At 42.0% G+C, this 21,243-nt stretch overlaps 1 protein-coding gene across 1 annotated transcript in view; it reads right to left on the bottom strand.

Annotated features, from left to right (window-relative positions):
* The window catches only part of DMRT1 (doublesex and mab-3 related transcription factor 1), a 93,694-nt gene that overhangs the window by 545 nt on the left and 71,906 nt on the right, over positions 1 to 21,243 (bottom strand). Inside the window, exon 5 of the mRNA XM_030566758.1 lies at positions 1 to 33. This exon is cut by the window's left edge and continues 545 nt beyond it. Coding sequence (XP_030422618.1) covers positions 1 to 33 — 33 coding nt within the window. The remainder of the gene's footprint in view (positions 34 to 21,243) is intronic.

The following is a 21,243-nucleotide window of genomic DNA, read 5'->3' as shown; positions in this document are numbered from 1 at the left end:
AGCCAGAATCTTGACTGCTGGGTGGTGAAAATACTGGAGAGGAAATAGAATGAGTGGGATATTAACAGATTAATTGGAACAAATGGGAAAGAAGGACCTTCAGCACTTGAGAGGATAGGGCCCTAGGGAGGCACCCCTCCCTGCACACAACTACAGGCCCAACAAACAGCACTAACCGTAATCTGGACACAATGGTAGATTTGGTTTCAATAAACAAAGCTTTGGGATCCTGTGTACTTCCCCTGCTGTGCTGGACAGGCCCATATAACTTTTAGCCCAGGACATTGGGGAAGGGGGGAAACACAAATATATTTGGGAAACAGCCAAATGAGCACCTCTACAACCTTTTGTACAGCTTTCTGCAGTATTTACATCTGTTGGGGGTACCAGCATATTGGGACACAATCATCCCTCTACAACGAGCCAAGGAAGAACTCACTACTGGAGAGTGGGAAAGAGATAAGCAACAAGGATCTTGGGACATCCACTGGTTTATGGCAATGTACCTCCTCTTCCTACTTCACCAGGGAGAAAACTCTGCCCTCCGATGGAAAGATGGGACCTAGAGACAAGGGCTAGAGACTCCAAGAAGTCCACTAGGGATGCTGCCTTGCTAATTTAGTTAGCAACGGAGGCCCTCAGATACCACTGTATGGTGAGGGTGCCACTATAATCTCCTGAACTGGAAGGAAATTTACATTTCCCTGGCTCCTATGTTGGATTTTCCTGCATGGGGAGAATCCAACCTATTATATAACTATGGAAGTCAGGGAATGTGAACAGAATCACATCTAAAACCAGGGGCAGGAGGGAGAATAATGAGGGGGATTAATATAGTATTAAGCAATAAAATAAGAATCTAAGGAGCATGGGAATTAAAACTGTAACCAAAACAAACATCCAGTCTCAAGAGCTAAAACTGCAAGATACTTGAATTAAATATTAAGAATTTCAGAATATAGGTCTGGGATGGAAATATTTGCAACATTACAATTCACAGTAGATACAAAAACCAAGTAAAAGGGTCTCTGACCTTCTTAACCTTAGATGAGTTGAGATCCACCAACAGCAGTCCCTTCCTGCCTAGTGAGAAGGTAATTAAGGGGAAGCTGCAGTGGTAATTTCTCTCCTCATTAACTTTCTGATTGGTTTCAAGCTCAGAATTCCATCGGGCTGCAGTTTGTCACCAATTCCAAATAGACAATCGTTAATACTAATGTTTGTGTAACTAACTGCCAGCATCTGCCAGGGCTTCTTGTACAACAATAATGGTGAAAGGGTAACATTAGTGCTCCTGTGTTAATTCAGATTCTGTTCATCAGTAGAGAAATCTATGATGTAATTAGCAAAATGCATTGGTAGTTGAGTGTTAGAGTCATTTTTAGAAAACTAAATCACAGCAGAAGCTGAATGGCCCCCTGATATGTTAACCATCAATACTTATGTTCTGAATTTTTAGGATTTAGTGGAGAATGTTCCCAGGCTGAGCTCTTTTAAAAAGAGAATACAGTTTACAATCGTTTTTTAGAAGCTGATTAATCTAGAACAACACGAGAACAAGGAATGCAGTGTTAAAGTTTAAACTCCATCCTTAAGCCACCCTTGTATGCCTAGGTAAGCAGTACCTATCAGGTCACTGAATGTTTGCAGACTTCTGAATTGTCTAGTACCTATGGAAGCTGAATTAAAGAGAATGGGCTGGATTTTGCCATCACTTACAGGAATGAAAATCCAGAGGAACTCTTGAGTATTGTGAAGGTTATCTGAAATACACTAGCCGAATGCGCTCCCCTGTCTTTAGATACTTCTGAATTTTCCGGTTTCTGTGGGTTAATAGATATCTGATCACCGGGTTTCTTTTGCAGTTCTATTTCTTGTGTTTTGTTTTTATAGATCATAATCATTAGAGATGAAAAATATGCTATGGGCTTGGCCCGCTTTTCCTTTACACTTGTTATACAACAGTGTAACTCCATTAAGCCAAATTCTATGACAGCGTAAAACTGCCACCTCCGTTGACTTCAGTAGAGTTTTGCCCATTTATGCCATCAGAGAATTTGACATGCTGAGATACTCCCAATTTACTTTGGTGTATGTAAGAGGCAAGTTAGACTTTAGTTCTTTTGAGTTCATCATCCTGCAAGGACAGGATATAGAATCAGATTTTCTTCACCTTTGTCTTGTCCCTTTACTCAGGGTCATCAGTTCTTATTCCAAGTGTTCCTGTCAAGTATGTCTTTCATGGTCTCTTTCAAGATCTTGAACAACTTTCTTCCGAGTCCTCCTTGTGGTCTTTGTCCTGTGACTGCTAGATCTTGTACTCTCTGGCAAAATATCCCACGTCTCACTGTCTATGTGATCCAACCATTTCAGTCAATACTCTCTCAACAATTCCATGATGGGCCTTACCTGTATCATGATTCGTACTGACTTTAACTACATAGCCTATCTGTTCTCATCTTACCCAGCATCCACCTGAGCATTCTCATTTCAGCAAGGTGATATAATTGTTCACCTTCTTCCTCATTACCCAGCATTCTGACCTGCATGCCACAACTGGCCTAATCATGGTCTTATACACTTTGCTCTTTGGTTTACTTAGCATAGTTTTATTAAAGAATTCACACAAACTTTCTCAAGCCATTCTTCATTCAGTTCCTAACCTACACATACCTACATTCAACTATGATGGGAATCTGAATTACTGCACAGATTTTAACTCTATACCATCCAGTTTTACTGGCTTCTCCTTATTCCTTTCAACAAAATATCACATGTATTCTGTCTTTTGTCGGCCATTTATGATGCAGAATATAGGACCAGATATTAAAATGATCTAGTGTACAGAATAGTATGTTTTAGCACAGAATGAACCACATGTTAAATTAATCCTATATCTGATTAATTAGATTTTAAACTGAGACTACATTCTTTTCTTCACCTTTTGGCTAAGATCAAGTGAGGCCTTCCGCGAAGCCCGAGCCTGAAAAACTAGAAAAATATGCCCCCTTGGCTGACACCCTTCGGGCAAAGGGCTACGAGGCTTACACCAACACCCTGATCATCGGGGCGCTGGGTGCCTGGGACCCCTGTAATGAACGAGTACTTAGGGCCTGTGGGGTGGGCCGTCGCTATGCACGGCTCATGAGACGTTTGATGGTCTCGGACACTATCCGGTGGTCTAGGGACATTTACACAGAGCACATCACCGGCCACCACCAATACCAGCAGTGAGTCGGCGTGGCTTTGTGCACCCACGGGGGGGGGGGGGGGAGGAGGCCTATAAACGCCCCTTACTGAACCATATCCTCTGAGCCCTAAACCCACCGAACTGGATTCCACCATGCGAGGGTCATCCTGTCCCCATTACCCGGCCCGCTTACTTATACCCATGACTGCGTGTAACTCACTGTATGAGCGATGTATCCTCGCTGCTTCCTTACTGCTTCTTGATCCGACCCACCGTACACCCCGCATTGAGGACCTTACAGACTGTATATGTTATATGCTAACCAATTTCAAAATACCAGCGTCCCCCTATACTCTGTATGTTGCCCCCAATGACCAACAACTGACGCTTCAAACTCTTTGTATCATCTTTATTTAAATATTCTCTAATAAATATTAGTGGGAATACTAAAATAGGCAAAGGATGGTGCTGGAGGCATTTAGGTATCCTGTGAATGAATATTAAAATTAGCATAGTGACATACAGATAAAAGGAAGGTCTAACATTAGATCTGGTGCTGGCGACTGGTGCATCCTGGTTCACAAAAATGCACTCCTCTCCTGGCTGGCCAATCTTTCACTTAGTCTGGTGCACAGATTTTCACAGTTCAGCTTTGTTTATCTGAAATATTTTGAAGTGGGGTGTTTTTGTGACTTGGCTAGTGCCTAATACCAACTGGAGTTTGAATGAAACGAATCTTAGCCAGCTAGCCCTCAAACATGTAGATTAGAGGAAGCAATAGGAGGAACTGACAGAAGTTATTTCAGATCCCTTGTTGGGGAGAGTAAGCTTACTTTTAGTGACACAGGTTCACAACCTGGTTCTGTTGGATGCCCAGGTAGCTCTGGATGACCAGGTCCTAACAGCCATGACTACTTTCTATCATTTATACTCATCCAGAAAGCTGAACCCTTTTCTATAGGATGAAAAACTTGTTACAGATGATCTTATAGTATTACTGCAATGCCCACTAGATGGATCTACACCTGAAAACCACTGGCAACTTCAACTGGTGTGGAATGTAGTGGCTTGCTCATTTAGAGATGCTTTTCGCAGGGGGCACATTATAGAATAATAGAATATTATAGTTGGATGAGACCTCAAGAGGTCATCTAGTCCAAACCGCTGCTCAAAGCAGGATCAACACCAACTAAATCATCCCAGCCAGGACTTTGCCAAGCAGGCTTTAAAAACCTCTAAGGTTTTTTTGCACCTATGCTCCAGGAACTGCATTAGCTTCCAATTTGTTGTTGAGTGCAATTTAAGGTCCTGATTTTGACCCGTGGTTTGGTAAAATCTGACTACTTGTGAAAATGCTTCTCTCCTCACCGGATACCTGGCAGATGATGTAAGTTGAGATGTTTCTCTGGTTTAAAGAGGGATGACTGGCAAGGGATCAGTCCTTGATTTTTGAAACTTGGTTGCCTCCCTCCTTGTTTCAGAAGAACCCAGGACATGTTGTAAGGAACATCTATTTTCCCAGACTCTGGAGAAGAGCATGAGTTATGAAGGGGGTAACTGAGTTAAGGGGGATATATTTTTGTTTATTCATGAATTGCTGAATGTGTGAGAAGTTTATTTGTTAGGATTTGTAAATAGTTTTAATGGTCATGTTCCTAGAATGATGGAGAGGCCCAATTTTTAAATACTGCAATCCATAAATTTCAATGACAAACTTTTAAAAAGTTTACAGAAAATCTCATCCTACCCCTAATGTGGTAAATGTTAAAAAACAGCAGGTATTAAAGCTATATCTATGTTTTATTGCATATTGACCCACATTTGCAAACACCTGGAATTCTAATGAAACTGAGGCTAAAATTTTTCAGATATGGGTCTCTAAAGTTAGGCATTAAAATCCATATCTAAACACTGCATAAAAGTGGTCTGATTTTGACTGAAATCAGAGGTGTAAATGCTCAGTACTTTTGGAAATCAGGCTGTTTATGTCGATGCCTAAATGTGGTTTAGGTGTCTAACTTTAGTCATAGGTTTGACAGATGTTGGTCTTAGCAGCACATAGTTACTGTCCTTGGCATATGACAAAGCTTCCAGAGGCCCAGTCCTGTACTTCTTTTCTCAGGCAAACGCACCCTGAAGTCAGTGAAGTCAATGAGATATTGTGTCCAAGTAAGGAGGGCAGGACAAGTGCATCAATGATAATGGGAACTGTAAACAAGGTTTGTGAGCTGTACACAGCCTCAAGATTAAGAGTCAGCAAAACAGAAACCTACATTTCATTGCTGTTCTATTAATGATCCAATAGCAGAAATGTCTAAGTCCACCATATTAAAAGAAGCAAACCTATGGTGTCTTTCATTTCATTTCATAAAAGCTTTAATTTTAAGATGGGGTTGATTCCACAATCCTCATACAACTGAGTATTCCTTACTCAGGACATGTGAAAGGATTACTTGTGTGACTAATGGTTGCAGAATAGGGCTCTGACTTGTTGCGTTTTTTAGAGCATTCCTGTATCTAATCACCTTTATTCCTGGGAGAGAACCCATACATTTTATACCATCTAAACACGAGGCTTCAGCTAACACCACATTAAAAAAAAAAGATGGGGGGGAAGGGAACCCAACCTCAAAAACAAAACCTTAGATTTTCTAATACTGTAAGGAGCACTGACTTAACTTGAGTGATCCCCTGGAACTCAATAGACTGGAAAGAATAATACACTTCCACTGACGTGAGAAACCAAAAAAACATTCATGCTTGAAAAGTAAATTTTCTGCACGTTTACATTTTAAAAACCATTAAACTCTCAAAAAGAAGCCATTTTTAAGATTTAAACGTGAGCGACACAAGCCATTTATTAACTCTTTCACCCTCTTGTTCAGGGAGGAGGCAAATCAGCAGACCAGCTTCACTTGCTATTGAGGTGCAAGAGCTTTTTTCACTGTGCAAATAAATGTGCAAGGAACCAGAAGCAAAGCTGGTGAGCATAGAAAGGGGAGAAGCCAGTCTGATGCTGGGTCGCTCTCAGCATCTAGGCACAAATACAGCCTGCCTGGGGCTGGCTGAGGGTGCAGGCGCAGAAGCAGACTGCAGTGGCTCTAAACTACATGCCATGCTCTTCTCTGAATCCAGCAGATTTTCTTCTTGTAAATACTATGGAAATTAATGCTGCTTGAGGAAGCATTAAGTTCCACTTTGTGCTCTGTGAGCCCCACAAGAACGGTCACAAAGTGCGGATATAATCAAGAAACCAATGACAGTACTGCCACCTAGCCAGCCACGCAGCCAGCGGAGGGGAAAGGAAAGGAGCCTATGGAACTGACGTCCATATTCCAGCCAGGTACCTCAGGAACTGGGGAGCTGGAGCCAACTTTCTCCAGATTATTATTAATTATTATTATTTATTATTAATTATTTGTATTACCAGAGTCCTAACAGCCCCAGTCTCGGATCAAGACCGCATTGTGCTAGGCACTGTACAAAGAACAAAAAGGCCTCAAAGAATTTATAATGAACACAATAGACAGATGGGAGAGTACAACATTGATCAGCATGATATGCTGCAGTTTCAGCACACAAGCAGTCTAACCATTGTCAAGTTTTTCGTAGGCATCAAATCACAGAAGAGTTTTAATGAGGATTTTGAAGGAGGAGAATGTGTTAGTTTTGCAGCTGTTCACAGAGAGCTTCTCCCAGATGTGTGGGACAGCAGAGGAGAAAGCACAGAAGTGCTTGTTTGAAAATGTAACTAGTGAGCAATCAAGGCTGGCACTGTGGGCCAATTAGAGGTGACCATTGATAGCTTGATAGCAAATGAGAAATGGTAGGTAGGGCGGGGACAGGCTGTGAAGGGCCTTGAAAATGAAGCCAAGCAGCTTATGTTTGATGCACTAGAGAAGGGGGAACCAGGGGAAGGGTGGCAGGATCAAGGCAGTGGGCTAGGACAATGATCTTTGCAGCTGTGACTCTGGCAGACCAGATTCCAGTACATGCCAAGGCCCCCAGGTCTCACATGATCACTGACAAATACACAGCTGGAACCAGTCCTGCTTGCCTGTGTGTTAGTTTTGTTAAAATAGCTATCAGAATTACAAGAATGTGGTTAGTATTTTAGACTTTGATGCATGCAGCAACTTACAAGTATATCATAATCTCACTTATAACATCTGTATCCCATGTTATAAGGTAAATATTTAAATGTTTGCGCTGTAACTGTAAGTCACTAGACAGAGGAAAGCATTACCAAGTGTGAAATAATATTAGCCTCCAATAGGTGTTATCTCCTGCCCCACAAAGCAGGCCCAGCAACACCAGACTAACTATTGTAGAGCATCAGAGGACAAGACACTTTGTTAATTGCTAACCTCCACACACACACTCACTCACCCAGCCTCTGAAGAGGAGAAATAAAAGTGAATTCTCTCCCATTAGCTGAACTGGCAGCTCAGAGAATGCGAATGGGACAAAAACCCCTAACAAGAAAAAACTCTCTTATGTTGCTTGGACTTTCAAGGGGAAGGTTTTCTAGGCATAAGCAGGTGATCCTGTGTTTACCCTGCATTAGCCCAAAGGGATATACAGAGTTTGCTTATTATAGAAGCTTCTATTACCTTTTGAAACTTAATGGACAGCAACTCATTTATGTGAGTTTTGTTCACCGGATTTAACCTTGTAAATAACTATTATTTCCTTTTCCTAATTAATAAATCTTTAGATAGTTTATTATAGGATTGGCTACAAGTGTTGTCTTTGGTGTGAGATCTAAGGTGCAACTGACCTCGGGTAAGTGACTGGTCCTTTGGGCCTGGGAGTAATCTGAATATTACTAACGAATTTCTTTGGGCATAAGCTTTCGTGAGCTAAAGCCCACTTCATTAGATGCATGAAGTGGAAAAAACTGTATTTTCCTACTGTATTTTCCACTGCATGCAGAGTGTGTGTGTGTATATCTATATATCTATATAGATATAGATATACACACAGAGAACATGAGAAAATGGGTGTTGCCATACCAACTCTAATGAGTCTAATCAATTAAGGTGGGCCATTATCAGCAGGAGAAAAAAAACTTTTGTAGTGATAATAAGGACAGCCCATTTCAAACAGTTGACAAGAAGGTGTGAGTAACAGCAGGGGGAAAATTAGCACGCAGATATAGTTTTTACTTTGTGTGATGACCCATCCACTCCCAGTCTTTATTCAAGCGTAAATTTAATGGTGTCCAGTTTGCAAATTAATGCCAGTTCTGCAGTTTCTCGTTGGAGTCTGTTTTTGAAGTTTTTTGTTGCAGAATTGCGACTTTTAGGTCTGTAATTAAGTGACCAGGGAGGTTGAAGTGTTCTCCAACTGGTTTTTGAATGTTATAATTATTGATGTCTGATTTGTGTCCATTTATTCTTTTGTGTAGAGACTGTCCAGTTTGGCCAATGTACATGGAAGAGGGGCACTGCTGGCACATGATGGCATATATCACATTGGTAGATGTGCAGGTGAATGAGCCTCTAATGGTGCGGCTGATGTGATTAGGTCCCTTGAATAGATATGTGGACAGAGTTGGCAACGGGCTTTGTTGCAAAGATAGGTTCCTGGGTAAGTGTTTTTGTTGCGTGGTCTGTGGTTGCTGGTGAGTATTTGCTTCAGGTTGGGGGGCTGTCTGTAAAGAAGGACTGGCCTGTCTCCCAAGATCTGTGAGAGTGAGGGATCATCCTTCAGTATAGGTTGCAGCTCCTTGATGATGCGCTGGAGAGGTTTTAGTTGGGGGCTGAAGGTGACAGCTAGTGGCATTCTGTTACTTTTTTTGTTGGGCCTGTCCTGTAGTAGGTGACTTCTGGGTATTCTTCTGGCTCTGTCAATCTGTTTCTTCACTTCAGCAGGTGGGTACTGTAATTTAAGAACGCTTGATAGAGATCTTGTAGGTATTTGGGGACAATTTATACCTTCAAGTCAGCGGCACTGCTATGGGTACCCGCATGGCCCCACAGTATGCCAACATCTTTATGGCTGACTTAGAACAACGCTTCTTCAGCTCTCGTCCCCTAACGCCCCTACTCTACTTGCACTACACTGATGACATCTTCATCATCTGGACCCATGAAAAAGAAGCCCTTGAGGAATTCCACCATGATTTCAACAATTTCCATCCCAAGATCAACCTCAGCCTAGACCAGTCCACACAAGAGATCAACTTCCTGAACACTACAGTGCTAATAAGCGATGGTCACATACACACTATACCGGAAACCTACTGACTGCTATACTTACCTACATGCCTCCACCTTTCATCCAGACCACATCACACGATCCATTGCCTACAGCCAAGCTCTAAGATACAACCACATTTGCTCCAGTCCCTCAGACAGAGACAAACACCTACAAGATCTCTATCAAGCATTCTTAAATTACAGTACCCACCTGCTGAAGTGAAGAAACAGATTGACAGAGCCAGAAGAATACCCAGAAGTCACCTACTACAGGACAGGCCCAACAAAAAAAGTAACAGAATGCCACTAGCTGTCACCTTCAGCCCCCAACTAAAACCTCTCCAGCGCATCATCAAGGAGCTACAATCTATCCTGAATGTCGATCCCTCTCTCTCACAGATCTTGGGAGACAGGCCAGTCCTTGCTTACAGACAGCCCCCAAGCTGAAGCAAATACTCACCAGCAACCACAGACCACGCAACAAAAACACTCTCAGAGCCCAGAGAGAACAAAGCAAAACCCAAAAAACACAAACAAAGGCTTCCCTCCACTAAGATTTGAAAATATCTTGTCTCCTGATTGGTCCCCTGGTCATGTGTTTGGTTCCCTGTTTGTTAACCCTTTACAGGTAAAAGAGACATTAACCCGTAACTATCTGTTTATGACATGCCCCCCAAATCGCAGACAGTGGGGAACCTCACTGGCAGTAATTTCTTCCTAGAACTTTAGAATAAACAGATTAATACAACACATGCACCTTTACATATACTACTAAGTATGTAAACTACAAGACTTCTTACATTTTAAGGACAAATTTCAACCAGTGGATTCTGGGAAACTTTCACGAGAGAGTGCATTAGCTACTTTGTTAGAAGCTCCTGAACACCGGCAACTACACACCACACAACAAAAAACACTAACTCAGGCTTGCTGCTAGAATCGATGGAATATATGCCTATGGTGATTTTCAGAGCTTGCTAACTCAGCCAAATCTTAACCGATTTTTATGGGGAGAACAAAAGGCATTTTCCCATGCTGAATTTCTAGTTTCTGCTCCAAACCACGGAAATGCTAGAGATCTTCAGAAAAATGGATGGAATTTAAAAAAAAACAACCATCAGCAAAGCTACCTATGTTTCCCAAACTTCTTTCTTTGAGCATTTTTGAAACCATTTTTGCTGAAGCTTTTAAAAATACTCAGCCTGACACAAACAGGAAGTATGAAAATTTTAAGTCCAACTGGCCAATAATACTTAAGACTCATTAATAATAAGTTTAAAATGCATATGCATCTTTAGCACCTACCTTTCCATCTGCCTCCTTCTTTAGGGGAAATGTTCATTGGTTACATGTTTTCACGGCTCCCTTTGAAATGAAAAGAACTGGAAACTTAATTTTTAAAAGAACTGAGGTTCTTCTCCTAGGTATTTCTGGCTCTCCCACATGAGAGGCTCTGAAAGTACATGCTCACGTTATTCCGCATTGCCTTCCCTGAACTAACGCATTAGGCTACTGCACCCTCCTCCTTCAAATCTCTCCTGTTAAAGATGGCTCAAGGGGTAGATGGGGTTAGTGGGCATTTACATAGACTGTATCCCTACCCTCTCATCCTTCATTTGTCACCGTAGGCCCTGATCCGGCAGTGAGTTCCACACAGCCAGACTGTTGCACTCACAATGCCTTACTGAACTCAAGAGGATCCACTTGCAAGGAACTCAGTGCCAGGTCAGGGTCTCAGCCTGTACGCTCTCTGGAGGAGGCATTTTGATTTCCTATGTTTTGTACAACATCTAGGACAGTGAGGCCTAAGCCGAACAGACCCTTGGATGCTAAGATCCTATAACTATTAAATAATGACAATAATCCAAAACTCAGATAGGGTCCTGCCTTTGGAACACACTAGACTCATTCCAATGTGCCATTCCATCATTATTTACTCTTAAAACTTTTCCTGATCAAGCCACTTAGATATCTGTTTTATGTTGACTCAATACTGAAACATTTAAAATTAAAATAAAAATGGGGGAAGAAAAGCAAATTGTGACATTTTCCTCTTCATCTGTATCGTAACACAACAAAATGTGGCCCTAAAGATTTTCACAGATGCACATTACTGCTGATGAAGATTTCGTAAACAATACCTCTGGCTTATCTCCTGTATAATGCCAGGTCTCAGCATTTGAAACAAAATCATGTCCAGTGAATGCCACATAACACGTATCCACTATTGCACAATAGAATCCTTTTCCACTGTCAAACTCCTGCCTTTCTCACTAACATTTAAAGTAATTAGGATTATCTTCGATGCCCACAGTTTGGCAAGCTCATTGTGTACTTTCCAACAGCGTTAATTCTTGGCACTCAGAACAAGGGATAAAAAGTGAAGATTATGAATGGATCTTTATTCAACCTGATCTATCATGGATTATCTCATACTTTTCTAGTTCATGCTTGTACTCTTAGTGAAATGGAAGGCAGGGCTGTTTCTGCTGTAAACAGAAACCAAGAGCTGGGAAAGATCTCCACTTGTTAAACTCTCCTCATCCTCTGACTTTAAATTCCCTTAAGAATACTCTTCAAAACAATTAATCAAGGCTCCCCTCCCCTACACTTACGGGTGGAGAAGAGAGAACTTCCAGGTTATGCCTTTTTTGAGAATCCCACTCAAAACAAACTCCAGACATCAATTCCCACGCAGGAATATAGCATCTTTAAGGTGCCAGGGGATTGCACTGCATATTGCAGAGATGATTTAAGTGTCACTTTTAAAAACCATGTTCTACCCTATCTGAAACAGACAAACTAAAATCTGAAGCTTAACCTGTGGCAACTAACCCACAACCCAGTGCTGGGAACAGTGTGGAACTGCCCCATCCCAGTCAAAGCTCCAGGAAGCATAAGAGTGTCCTTGCTCTAAATTATCTAAGGACATAGCAAGGAACATGGGGCTGGATCCTCAGCTGGTATAAACTGTCAAGTCCCACTGACGTCAACCAATAGACACCAACTGAGGATATGACCCATAGCATGAAAAGTGGATGGCTACTCAACCTCTTGTGTAAAATATTTGGTAACCTCTGCAATTCTGCAAGGGCCAGATTCTCAGCAGACATACAATGGCATAGCTCCACTGAAGTCCCCTGATTTATCAGCTGAAATCTGGCCACTAATGCTTTCTCCAAATAGATACACTTTGCAACAGAGCTCTCATTTAAGACACTTTCCACACTTTTTGAAAGTTAGAAAGCAAGGTTCACTCTAAATTGAAATTTGAACCTTTTGAAAGAGAGGGCATTTATCAGCTTGGAAAAGAGGAGACTAAGGGGGATATGATAGAGGTATATAAAATCATGAGTGATGTGGAGAAAGTGGATAAGGAAAAGTTATTCCCATAATACAAGAACTAGGGGTCACCAAATGAAATTAATAGGTAGCAGGTTTAAAACAAATAAAAGGAAGTTCTTCTTCCCACAGCGCACAGTCAACTTGTGGAACTCCTTACCAGAGAAGGTTGTGTAGGCTGGGACTATAACAATGTTTAAAAGGGAAATGGATAAATTCGTGGTGACTAAGTCCATAAATGGCTATTAGCCAGGAAGGGTAAAGAATGGTGTCCCCAGCCTCTGTTCATCAGACGATGGAGATGGATGGCAGGAGAGAGATCACTTGATCATTGCCTGTTAGCTTCACTCCCTCTGGGGCACCTGGCATTGGCCACTGTCGCTAGACAGATACTGGGCTAGATGGACCTTTGGTCTGACCCGGTACTACCGTTCTTATGTTCTTATCATCATCATCACCACCCATCAGACTTTGCATTTCCATAACACCTTTCCATCTGATGATCTCCAAGTAGACAATTCAGTGTCACAAAACTGCTATGAGCTAGATTTGGCGTCCCCATGGTTCTCGCCTTTACAGAAAGAAAACAAAAGACTCAGAAGTTAAGTGACTCGCTTTAGGTAATACAGCAAGACTCTGCAGAAATGAAAAGTGAATCCAGGTCTCTTGATTCCCAGGCCTATGCCTTAATCAGTTAGCACACACACATAGTCTATTGAAACTCAGAAAGTCCAGAGCTAACCCCCAGTAGGAGTCGTGTCCTGGGTCACTGATTTTCAAAAGATGAGCAGGAAACAGTGCCAGTACTGAAAAATTTGTGCACTGAATCCGTTTTTGGAACTGTTTTCTTATTTTTGGTAACTAAGGCTACATTTAAATAAATAAATAAGCCTAAAATATGAGTGTCGGCACACGCAGCTCATTTCTTATGCAAAATGTGTAACTATCCAGGCAGCTTTCTGCTTGCACACACAAGCACCCATTTGGTGCATGACGTGACTTGTTTTGTGTGTGTCGATATGCATGATTACCTATCTGTGTGTTCCAGATGCTTATTTTATGGGCAAAACTTAGGGCCTTGGTTTTGAAAATATTTTCCAAATACTTAGAGCAACAACTGAAATCACTGCCACTATGAGTTACAAATGGTTACAAAATAGTAGGGCATCAGGGTGGGGGGTTTCTTTGGCAGCTGGCAGAAGGCACAACTACTTTGTAAAAAGGAATTTAGTAAAGATATCTTCCAAAGGCCTGACCTGCAGAACATATCTGGAGCCACAATACTTCATACTGACAGCAGTAGCTCACATTAATATTCTCAAAATCACAAAGGTCCGGGTTCTGATATCCTGCTCATACTGAGTGCTCTTACTACACAAGTGGACCCACTGACTTCCCCTGGACAACTTGTGGAGTATGATACAATTCAATGTGAGTAAGGGTATCAGAAACTGGGTCTATATTTGTAGTAAGCTTTGCTAAGGCTTCTGTCTCCATAATCTACTTTGCCTAATTTTGCATCTACTTCTCAAATATTTCATGGAAGCAGGTCTGTTTTGGGGAAACTGCCTTCTGTTTCCACTGTCTATAGTGTATCTGTGGCTGCCATTATTGTTTTAAGTAGTCTTCCATAGTTAAAACACTAGCCTAATGCCATGTCCACAGCATCTTCTCACACACAAATGAAAAGGACAGGAGATCAAAGTGCATATCTGAACAGAAATACAATTTCCTACTTATAGTTTAGAAATACATGTTTATTATGGGCTAGAGTGTGGTATGGCAGTACAGGGGAGCATGGGGTGCAAGGGAGCTCCTTTGCACCAACTACTTGCATCATGGGTAGCAGCACAAGGACGACAGCAGACTCTGCAGGACCACTGTCCTAACCCGGGCCAAGGAGGCATGAATGGGTGAGAACAAGATGGGGAGTTGGCCAGCCTTGCCCCCATTCACCCCCACATAACTTCCCAATGTGCCAGCTGGTGTAGCTACACCATCAGGCTAGGGGGATTAGGCTGCTCCAAGTACAGTTACTTGCTCAGCAAAGCAGAGGCAAAAACAGGAGATGGAGCCACAATCTACCTTCTGTTCTGCTCCAGGGCAGGAACCAGTGGATGCTCACCAGTTCTAGGGAATTTGGCAGATCACTAACATGACTTGGCTCTTCAGCTAAGCCCCAAATCCAACAGCTCTAAATGTCACCAATCTATTTTCTGGTGGCAGGATAACCTGACTGCCACTGAAGGGTTGGGGGGGGGGAGGTAGAATGTAGGAGTTCTTAAAAAAAGATGTATCAATATTCAGTTTATCATCATCAACTTCTACACCCAAAGTCTTTAGTTTCATTTCCTCATAAGTGCTCCTACCTCTCAGGCAAGTACAAAGTATCCTGGGGAAGCAGGCCCCAGCCTGTGCTGAATTCTCTTCAAACTCAGTACCTCCCTGGAGCTTACCCACCCCAGAAATGAGCTAGGTTTGGTTTATGTAGATCCTAGACTCCTCACTCTCCCAGGAGCCTCTGAGAGGATTGGTTGGCTGGGGTTTTTTTCTCCCCCCATTTGACTGTTCCATAATGCCCTGGGTTCACGACAAAGCCACAAATGAACAAAAAGCTGTACGTTAGTATCTGGCTCTAAAAGCATAAATGGTACAACTAAGAAATAATATAAATCATTATTTATCTACAATAAGAAAACATCTTCTTACATGAAATTAGTATTTTTGGTGTATGTTGCATTTAAGACTTTGGGTGACATACATTATCATACTACTACTGATATGACCTCTAATACCACAGCAGCAGGGGTGATGATATGACTGATGCTAAGGTACAGACCCTGGTGAGTGCATTGGCTCAACATCTCTAGCTTAATGAGTTGATGTCAAGACAGAGGACCCTCTGAGGTCACTGACTCGGGCTTTCTAGCTTTATCTGCTGTATGGCGGAAGGGTGCTGTGAGGTCACGGGCTTATAGGGTTGCCAGGTATCTGGTTTTCAGCTGGAACACCCGGTCAAAAAGGGACCATCCCCAGCTCAGTGAAAATGAGTGAGTGAGTGAGGGTAGGGGAGAGTGAGCGACCGGGGGGGGGGGTGGAGTGAGCAGGGCGGAGCCTCAGAGAAGGGGCAGGACAAGGGTGTTCGGTTTTGTGAGATTAGAGGCATTTTGTGCAATTACAGGTATGATTTAGAGGCATACGTTTCTGTGAAGTGTCTTTAGTTTGTTGGGGTGATGTCAAGAGCAAGACCTCTGGAAACTTATTTGCATAGCATGGGGCCCTCATCTTTGGTTAGTACCCCAAGCACTACTGCAGTCCAAGTAAGTAAGGACAGGAATAATAAGCTGCTCTGATGTCAACACAGACCTCTGTGACATCATGAGTGCAGTACCATTAGCATGCAGGGCTGATGCCAAAGCACAGGTCTCTAGTCAGATTGCTGACTCAGCAGCCATTGCGTGGCTAGGCTGAGGTAAAGGATAGGGCCTCTATGAAGTCACTACTTCAGCAGCTTAAGCCTGAGGATATAATGTCAAGGCACAGAACTCTGTGGGAGATCAGGGCTCTAGCTTGCTGGGATGATGCCAAGGCACATTACCATTCCCATTGTGAAGTTACTGGCCCAGCCCCTTAAGCTGGCTGGCCTGATGTCAACACATAGGAGTTCACTGACTCAGCCACTTTGGCATGATGGTCTGATATTAAGGCACATTTGTTTATGAGGTAACCATCTCAGTAACTCCAGGCTGCTGGGCTGACATCAAGGCACAAGCCCTGTGAGGCTACTGGCTCAGCACTAGCCTGCCAGTCTGATGTCAAGAGACAGACGGCTTTGAGCTCATGGCTAAGTACTGCCAGTTTGCTGGACTAATGTCAAGGTTGAGGCCTCACAGAGAGTTACTCGCTTCGCAACTCTGGAGTGCTGCTCTGCTATCAGGCACAAGTTTCTCTGACTGATGCGCTGGACTGATATCAGGGTTCAGACTTCCCTGATGGCACGAGCTCAGCTGCTTTGGCATGCTGGTCTCATAGTAAGTCACAAGCCTATGTCCCAGCCCCTCTGGATGTCTGGGATGATACGTGGGCAGTCATGCAGAGAAGCTACTGGCTCAACACTTCATTTTCAGGGCTTAAATCAAGCTACAAGCTTCTGTGACAACACTGGCTAGGGGACTCTAGCCTGCTGAGATTAGGGTGACCAGATGTCCCATTTTTATAGGGACAGTCCTGATATTTGGGGATTTTTCTTATATAGGTGCCTATTTACCACCCACCCACCCCCCTGCCACCACACACACACACACACACTCTGTCCTGATTTGTCATATTTGCTATCTGGTTACCCTAGCTGGGATGGAATCACAGGACGGACCTCCATGATGTCATTGGCTTGGCAGCTCTAATCTGGTGGTCTGAGCTAGCAAAGTAAGACTGCTGCACTCTCCATACAGTCAGTTAAAAACCTGCAAGCAGCGTAGGAAACAGAGGGCTCCTTGTCTAAGGAAGCCTTTTCAGGCCCATAATTCGTGAGAAGAGAGCCAAGGCAACATCCAGGCAGCTGCAGGCTGCCTGTTGGGCTTCTGATCCACTGTGAGGCAGGAATGAAACTGAGAAACTTTGAGCAGGAGAGTTCTAGAGGGTGCAGAAATTCTACAACTTGGTTGGCTATCCATCCTGGCTGTCTGGGCAAGGAGGGAAGAAACCAGGGTGCAACAGCAGACTCAGTCACAGAAATGTGAATTGATGCTACCCCTTTAAATCTATAAAGCAAAAGAGCTTATTGTATGCAAAGAGTAATCAAGCAGCTCAGCTCTTTCATGCTTAACTAAGTAGTTAATTTCATAAAATACTAGCTTAATGCAAAAGTGCCATCCTACACAGCTTAAAGATTTCTGTACATGATTTGCAAGCATTTGGAAATCAAAAGGATACCTATCAACTAAATAAAATCCCAAATATAAGTAAAATGAATCTGTAAAGATAGAAACAATAGATTTTTACTTGCCAGGAATAGATTTATTTTTTTAAAAATGTTATAATATAGACTTCTATGCTGAGAAGAGATAGACCTGATCCTGCACTACCACAGGCAAAGGGAGTTTTGTGTGTCTTTGTGTGGTAACACCAATGATGGTGGCCAGAATTTAAAGCTTGGGGGGAAAAAATAACCCTGATCATTTATCAATTAAAACTGACATGACTTTACAGTTTAAAATCACCAAAGACTCTAAAGTGACTTAATATTACTAGAGTACTTCTATTCTTTAAATATTAACTTCAATTTGGAAGCAAGTCAAGCAGCATTGTAGTACAATGTAGTACAGCAGTTCAATAAGTATTGATCAAGATATACAGCAAAAATGGACAGTACATTTTAAAAAGTGTTTTAAAAGGGTAGGTTATGAGAATCATACCCTCAGATGTTTAGGAATCCCTCTAGTGACATCATTCTTACTTTAGAAAATAAGGACAAAAACTAAACTAAAAAGATCTTTGATTTAGTCAAATCAATAAAATGAGGTTTTATATAGCATTAGTCATATGACAGACCCATTGTGTTATATTTATATTTATTTCTGCTGACACAATAGTAGTATTAGAGAGAGAAATGCTAATGTGCACTGAAGACTTTTTCTACTTAAAATTAACTGCCAAGCTTTTGCTGAAGACCTGAAAAAACTCTGTTTAAAAGCTCAAATTAGTACAGAATATAGGTGAGTGCTTGATGCCCGATTCTGACATTGTTACTCCCATTGAATGGTATCCTACTACGCAAGCAGTCACACCAATTTGAACAGGATTACTCCTGGAATTAAATGCTCCTCAGCATCGTAAAACACAGGCTTTTGACAGTTTTCCTGGTTCAGACTAAGTCCCATTTTCAAAAGTAACTGAGATACTTTGGATTAAGACCCACTCCCTTTGGTACCTACATCCAACATTCAGATGCCAGTGAGATCCTCAAAATCTCCACTCAGCCGCCACCTATGTTTAGTTGTGTCTAAGTTGCTGCTGGTAGAATCCTCATGGTGCCTACATCTTTGCCTCCACAAAACTACCAAAATCCTGATTGTGCCAGCTGCTCTGTGGTGGTGGTAATGGTACTTACACCCAATAAGCCAAGTGGTTAGGAGACCTAGGTTTGAATCCATGCTCTGCATGCGCCTCCCTCGCCCCCCATTTTGTCACGAGAAAGGACTGACCTGTCCAGAGTGCCTAACTCCAGGAGAGAGGTTCACAGTTGTAAATGCTGAGTGGAAGGAGGCACCTTCATTTGGCCCTGAGAGAGGTGGGGCTTAGGCTTTCCTTTGCATTTCCCATTGGCTAGGTTAGTTGGCTCTCCACTTAGCTTGCTGGCTTCTGTGAATCCCATTCTTAGGCAGCTAACTTTCTCCTCGCATTATATGGGGATCCTGCATGCCTAACTCAGGATTCCACTGACAGAAAAGTGCCTAAACGTTTGGTATTTTACGCTGAGGACTGCAACACTTAAGTCCCTTTGTGAATCTAGCCTTTAGGCTCTGACCCTCAAGTGTATTTATGAACTGTTCGGATATAACAACACTGCAAACAGTTAGGGACCTAAGTCACTTCAGGACCTGACTAGGAGTATTAGGGGATCTTAAATTTGACTTAAAATTGAAATGTTATTGAAACATGCTTTTATAAAACCAATAGTCACTAGAAATTTTGTCACATTTAAACACAAACCAGTGAAAACCGTTGTTTTTTTGGGAAAAAAAACCCTTTCCCTGCAGTGACTGAAAACAAACCTCAAAGTACTGAGAAAGAACTTGAAGGGGAAACTGATTTATAAACTAAAGGGAAAGGGAGTTCAGTTATTTTTCTCTGTCAAGGGGAGGAAAAAGTAAAATAGCAAAACCAGCAATGAGCTGGACTGAAAATACTGTTTCCCTTTTGACAATCTAAGATGTCATTAGTGCTACACTTTAGGTAAATATACGTATTTGGCTACAGCACATTGGACCTGTCTTCATGGCAGCATTACACTAGTATAACTCCAATGACTTACAAGGTACTCATGATTTTATGCTGGTGTGAGAGCTACCAGACACCTGGTTTTAAAGCTAACAGTATCCCTTGGAGACTGACATGAAGTAAATTCAAGGATGTCAATTGTTTTTGTTTTGATTTTTTTGTGGTAAATCCCAATGTTTATCCAGGTTTTTCCTTTCTGATGAGGATTTTCATATGAACCTACATGCCCAATTCCCCCGGCACTTTGAAACCAAAATTTCTTTTGTAATAAAAAAAAATCATAACATTTCAAAAAACATTCTGTTTTTTGGTTAATGATTTTTTTTTCATAAAACATTCTTACAGATTTTCGACCAGCCCTAATTCTCACTTATGCTTGCGTGCTTTTCGCATGACCCCTTCCACAGCCAGACACAAAAGGGGAGAGCTAGCAACAGAGTAAAAGCCTTGACCCAGATTTTTTAACCCCCTTTTCAGTTTGGTATGGAGGTTTTTAAACAATAAACTACAATTGACCTTACAGAGCTATTACGGTGTACAGTGTCGCTGGATGTCATGGAGCTGTTAGCATGCACAGCTTCATGGTGATGCCAGGCTATAGGTATGTGCACTGTAAGTGATACATACACAACGCGCAATATGGAGCCACTGCAGCTACACTATGCAAAGTCTCATTGAAATCAATGGGTAGTTAGTACACATGCTGTAGCCACTACGTTAGCCAAAATAACTGAGCCATGTCAAGTCCTCTCCTTTTAAATGCTCTTGATATTTTAAGTATAATGGAATGGAAAGACACAATTAGAATCGAATTACACAATTTTAATTAGAACTGAGAATATCACTGTAAAATACTGTGTTATTACGCACATCAAGCACCAATATACTTTTGTCTGATAATCTCAATTACTTGAAGAAATCGAATGTGTTAAAAGCAAATTGTTCCACAGCATGTAACATTAGTTATTTTGGCTTTATACCAGCCTGCTGAGTTGGTTGTAAAGCTCTGAGGTTTACAACCTTAAAGTGAAAAACTTCCTTGTCTAAGTTGTAGTGTGAGCTCTTGGCATGGTAAGCAAACAAAACATTACTTACAAGCAAAGATCAGCTTTGATATTTGCATGTCTGATCTACTTCAACAGGTCTAGGGGAAAAGAAATATAATTTATTACAGCCCATTTAGCGCTGCAACAATTGCTCTTCAAAACCAAAAGAGAATAATATAATGGAACATACGTGTTCTGTTTATGGCAGAAACCTCAAGCAGCCTGAGGCAAGAGCTAATACAGATGTAGTACAAGGCATTACACGAGTGCCGAGTGCTGTAGCTAGCAATTATCCTAGTATTTAACCAAATCTATCGCTCATCAGGAAAGCGTTTAGTGCAGTAGTCGGAGCGAGACAGGCTGACATGGAGCACAGCTACTTAACTGTCCCCTCTAGCTATTACACTTTCTCAATCCGAGAGTCATGTCACATTAAACAACTACACATTGACTTTTCACTTCT

The sequence above is a fragment of the Gopherus evgoodei genome, chromosome 6, assembly GCF_007399415.2.
Source record: "Gopherus evgoodei ecotype Sinaloan lineage chromosome 6, rGopEvg1_v1.p, whole genome shotgun sequence".
Lineage (NCBI taxonomy): Eukaryota > Metazoa > Chordata > Testudines > Testudinidae > Gopherus > Gopherus evgoodei.
The sequence above is the reverse complement of the archived record's forward strand: the minus strand, read 5'-3'. Positions and strand labels throughout refer to the sequence as shown.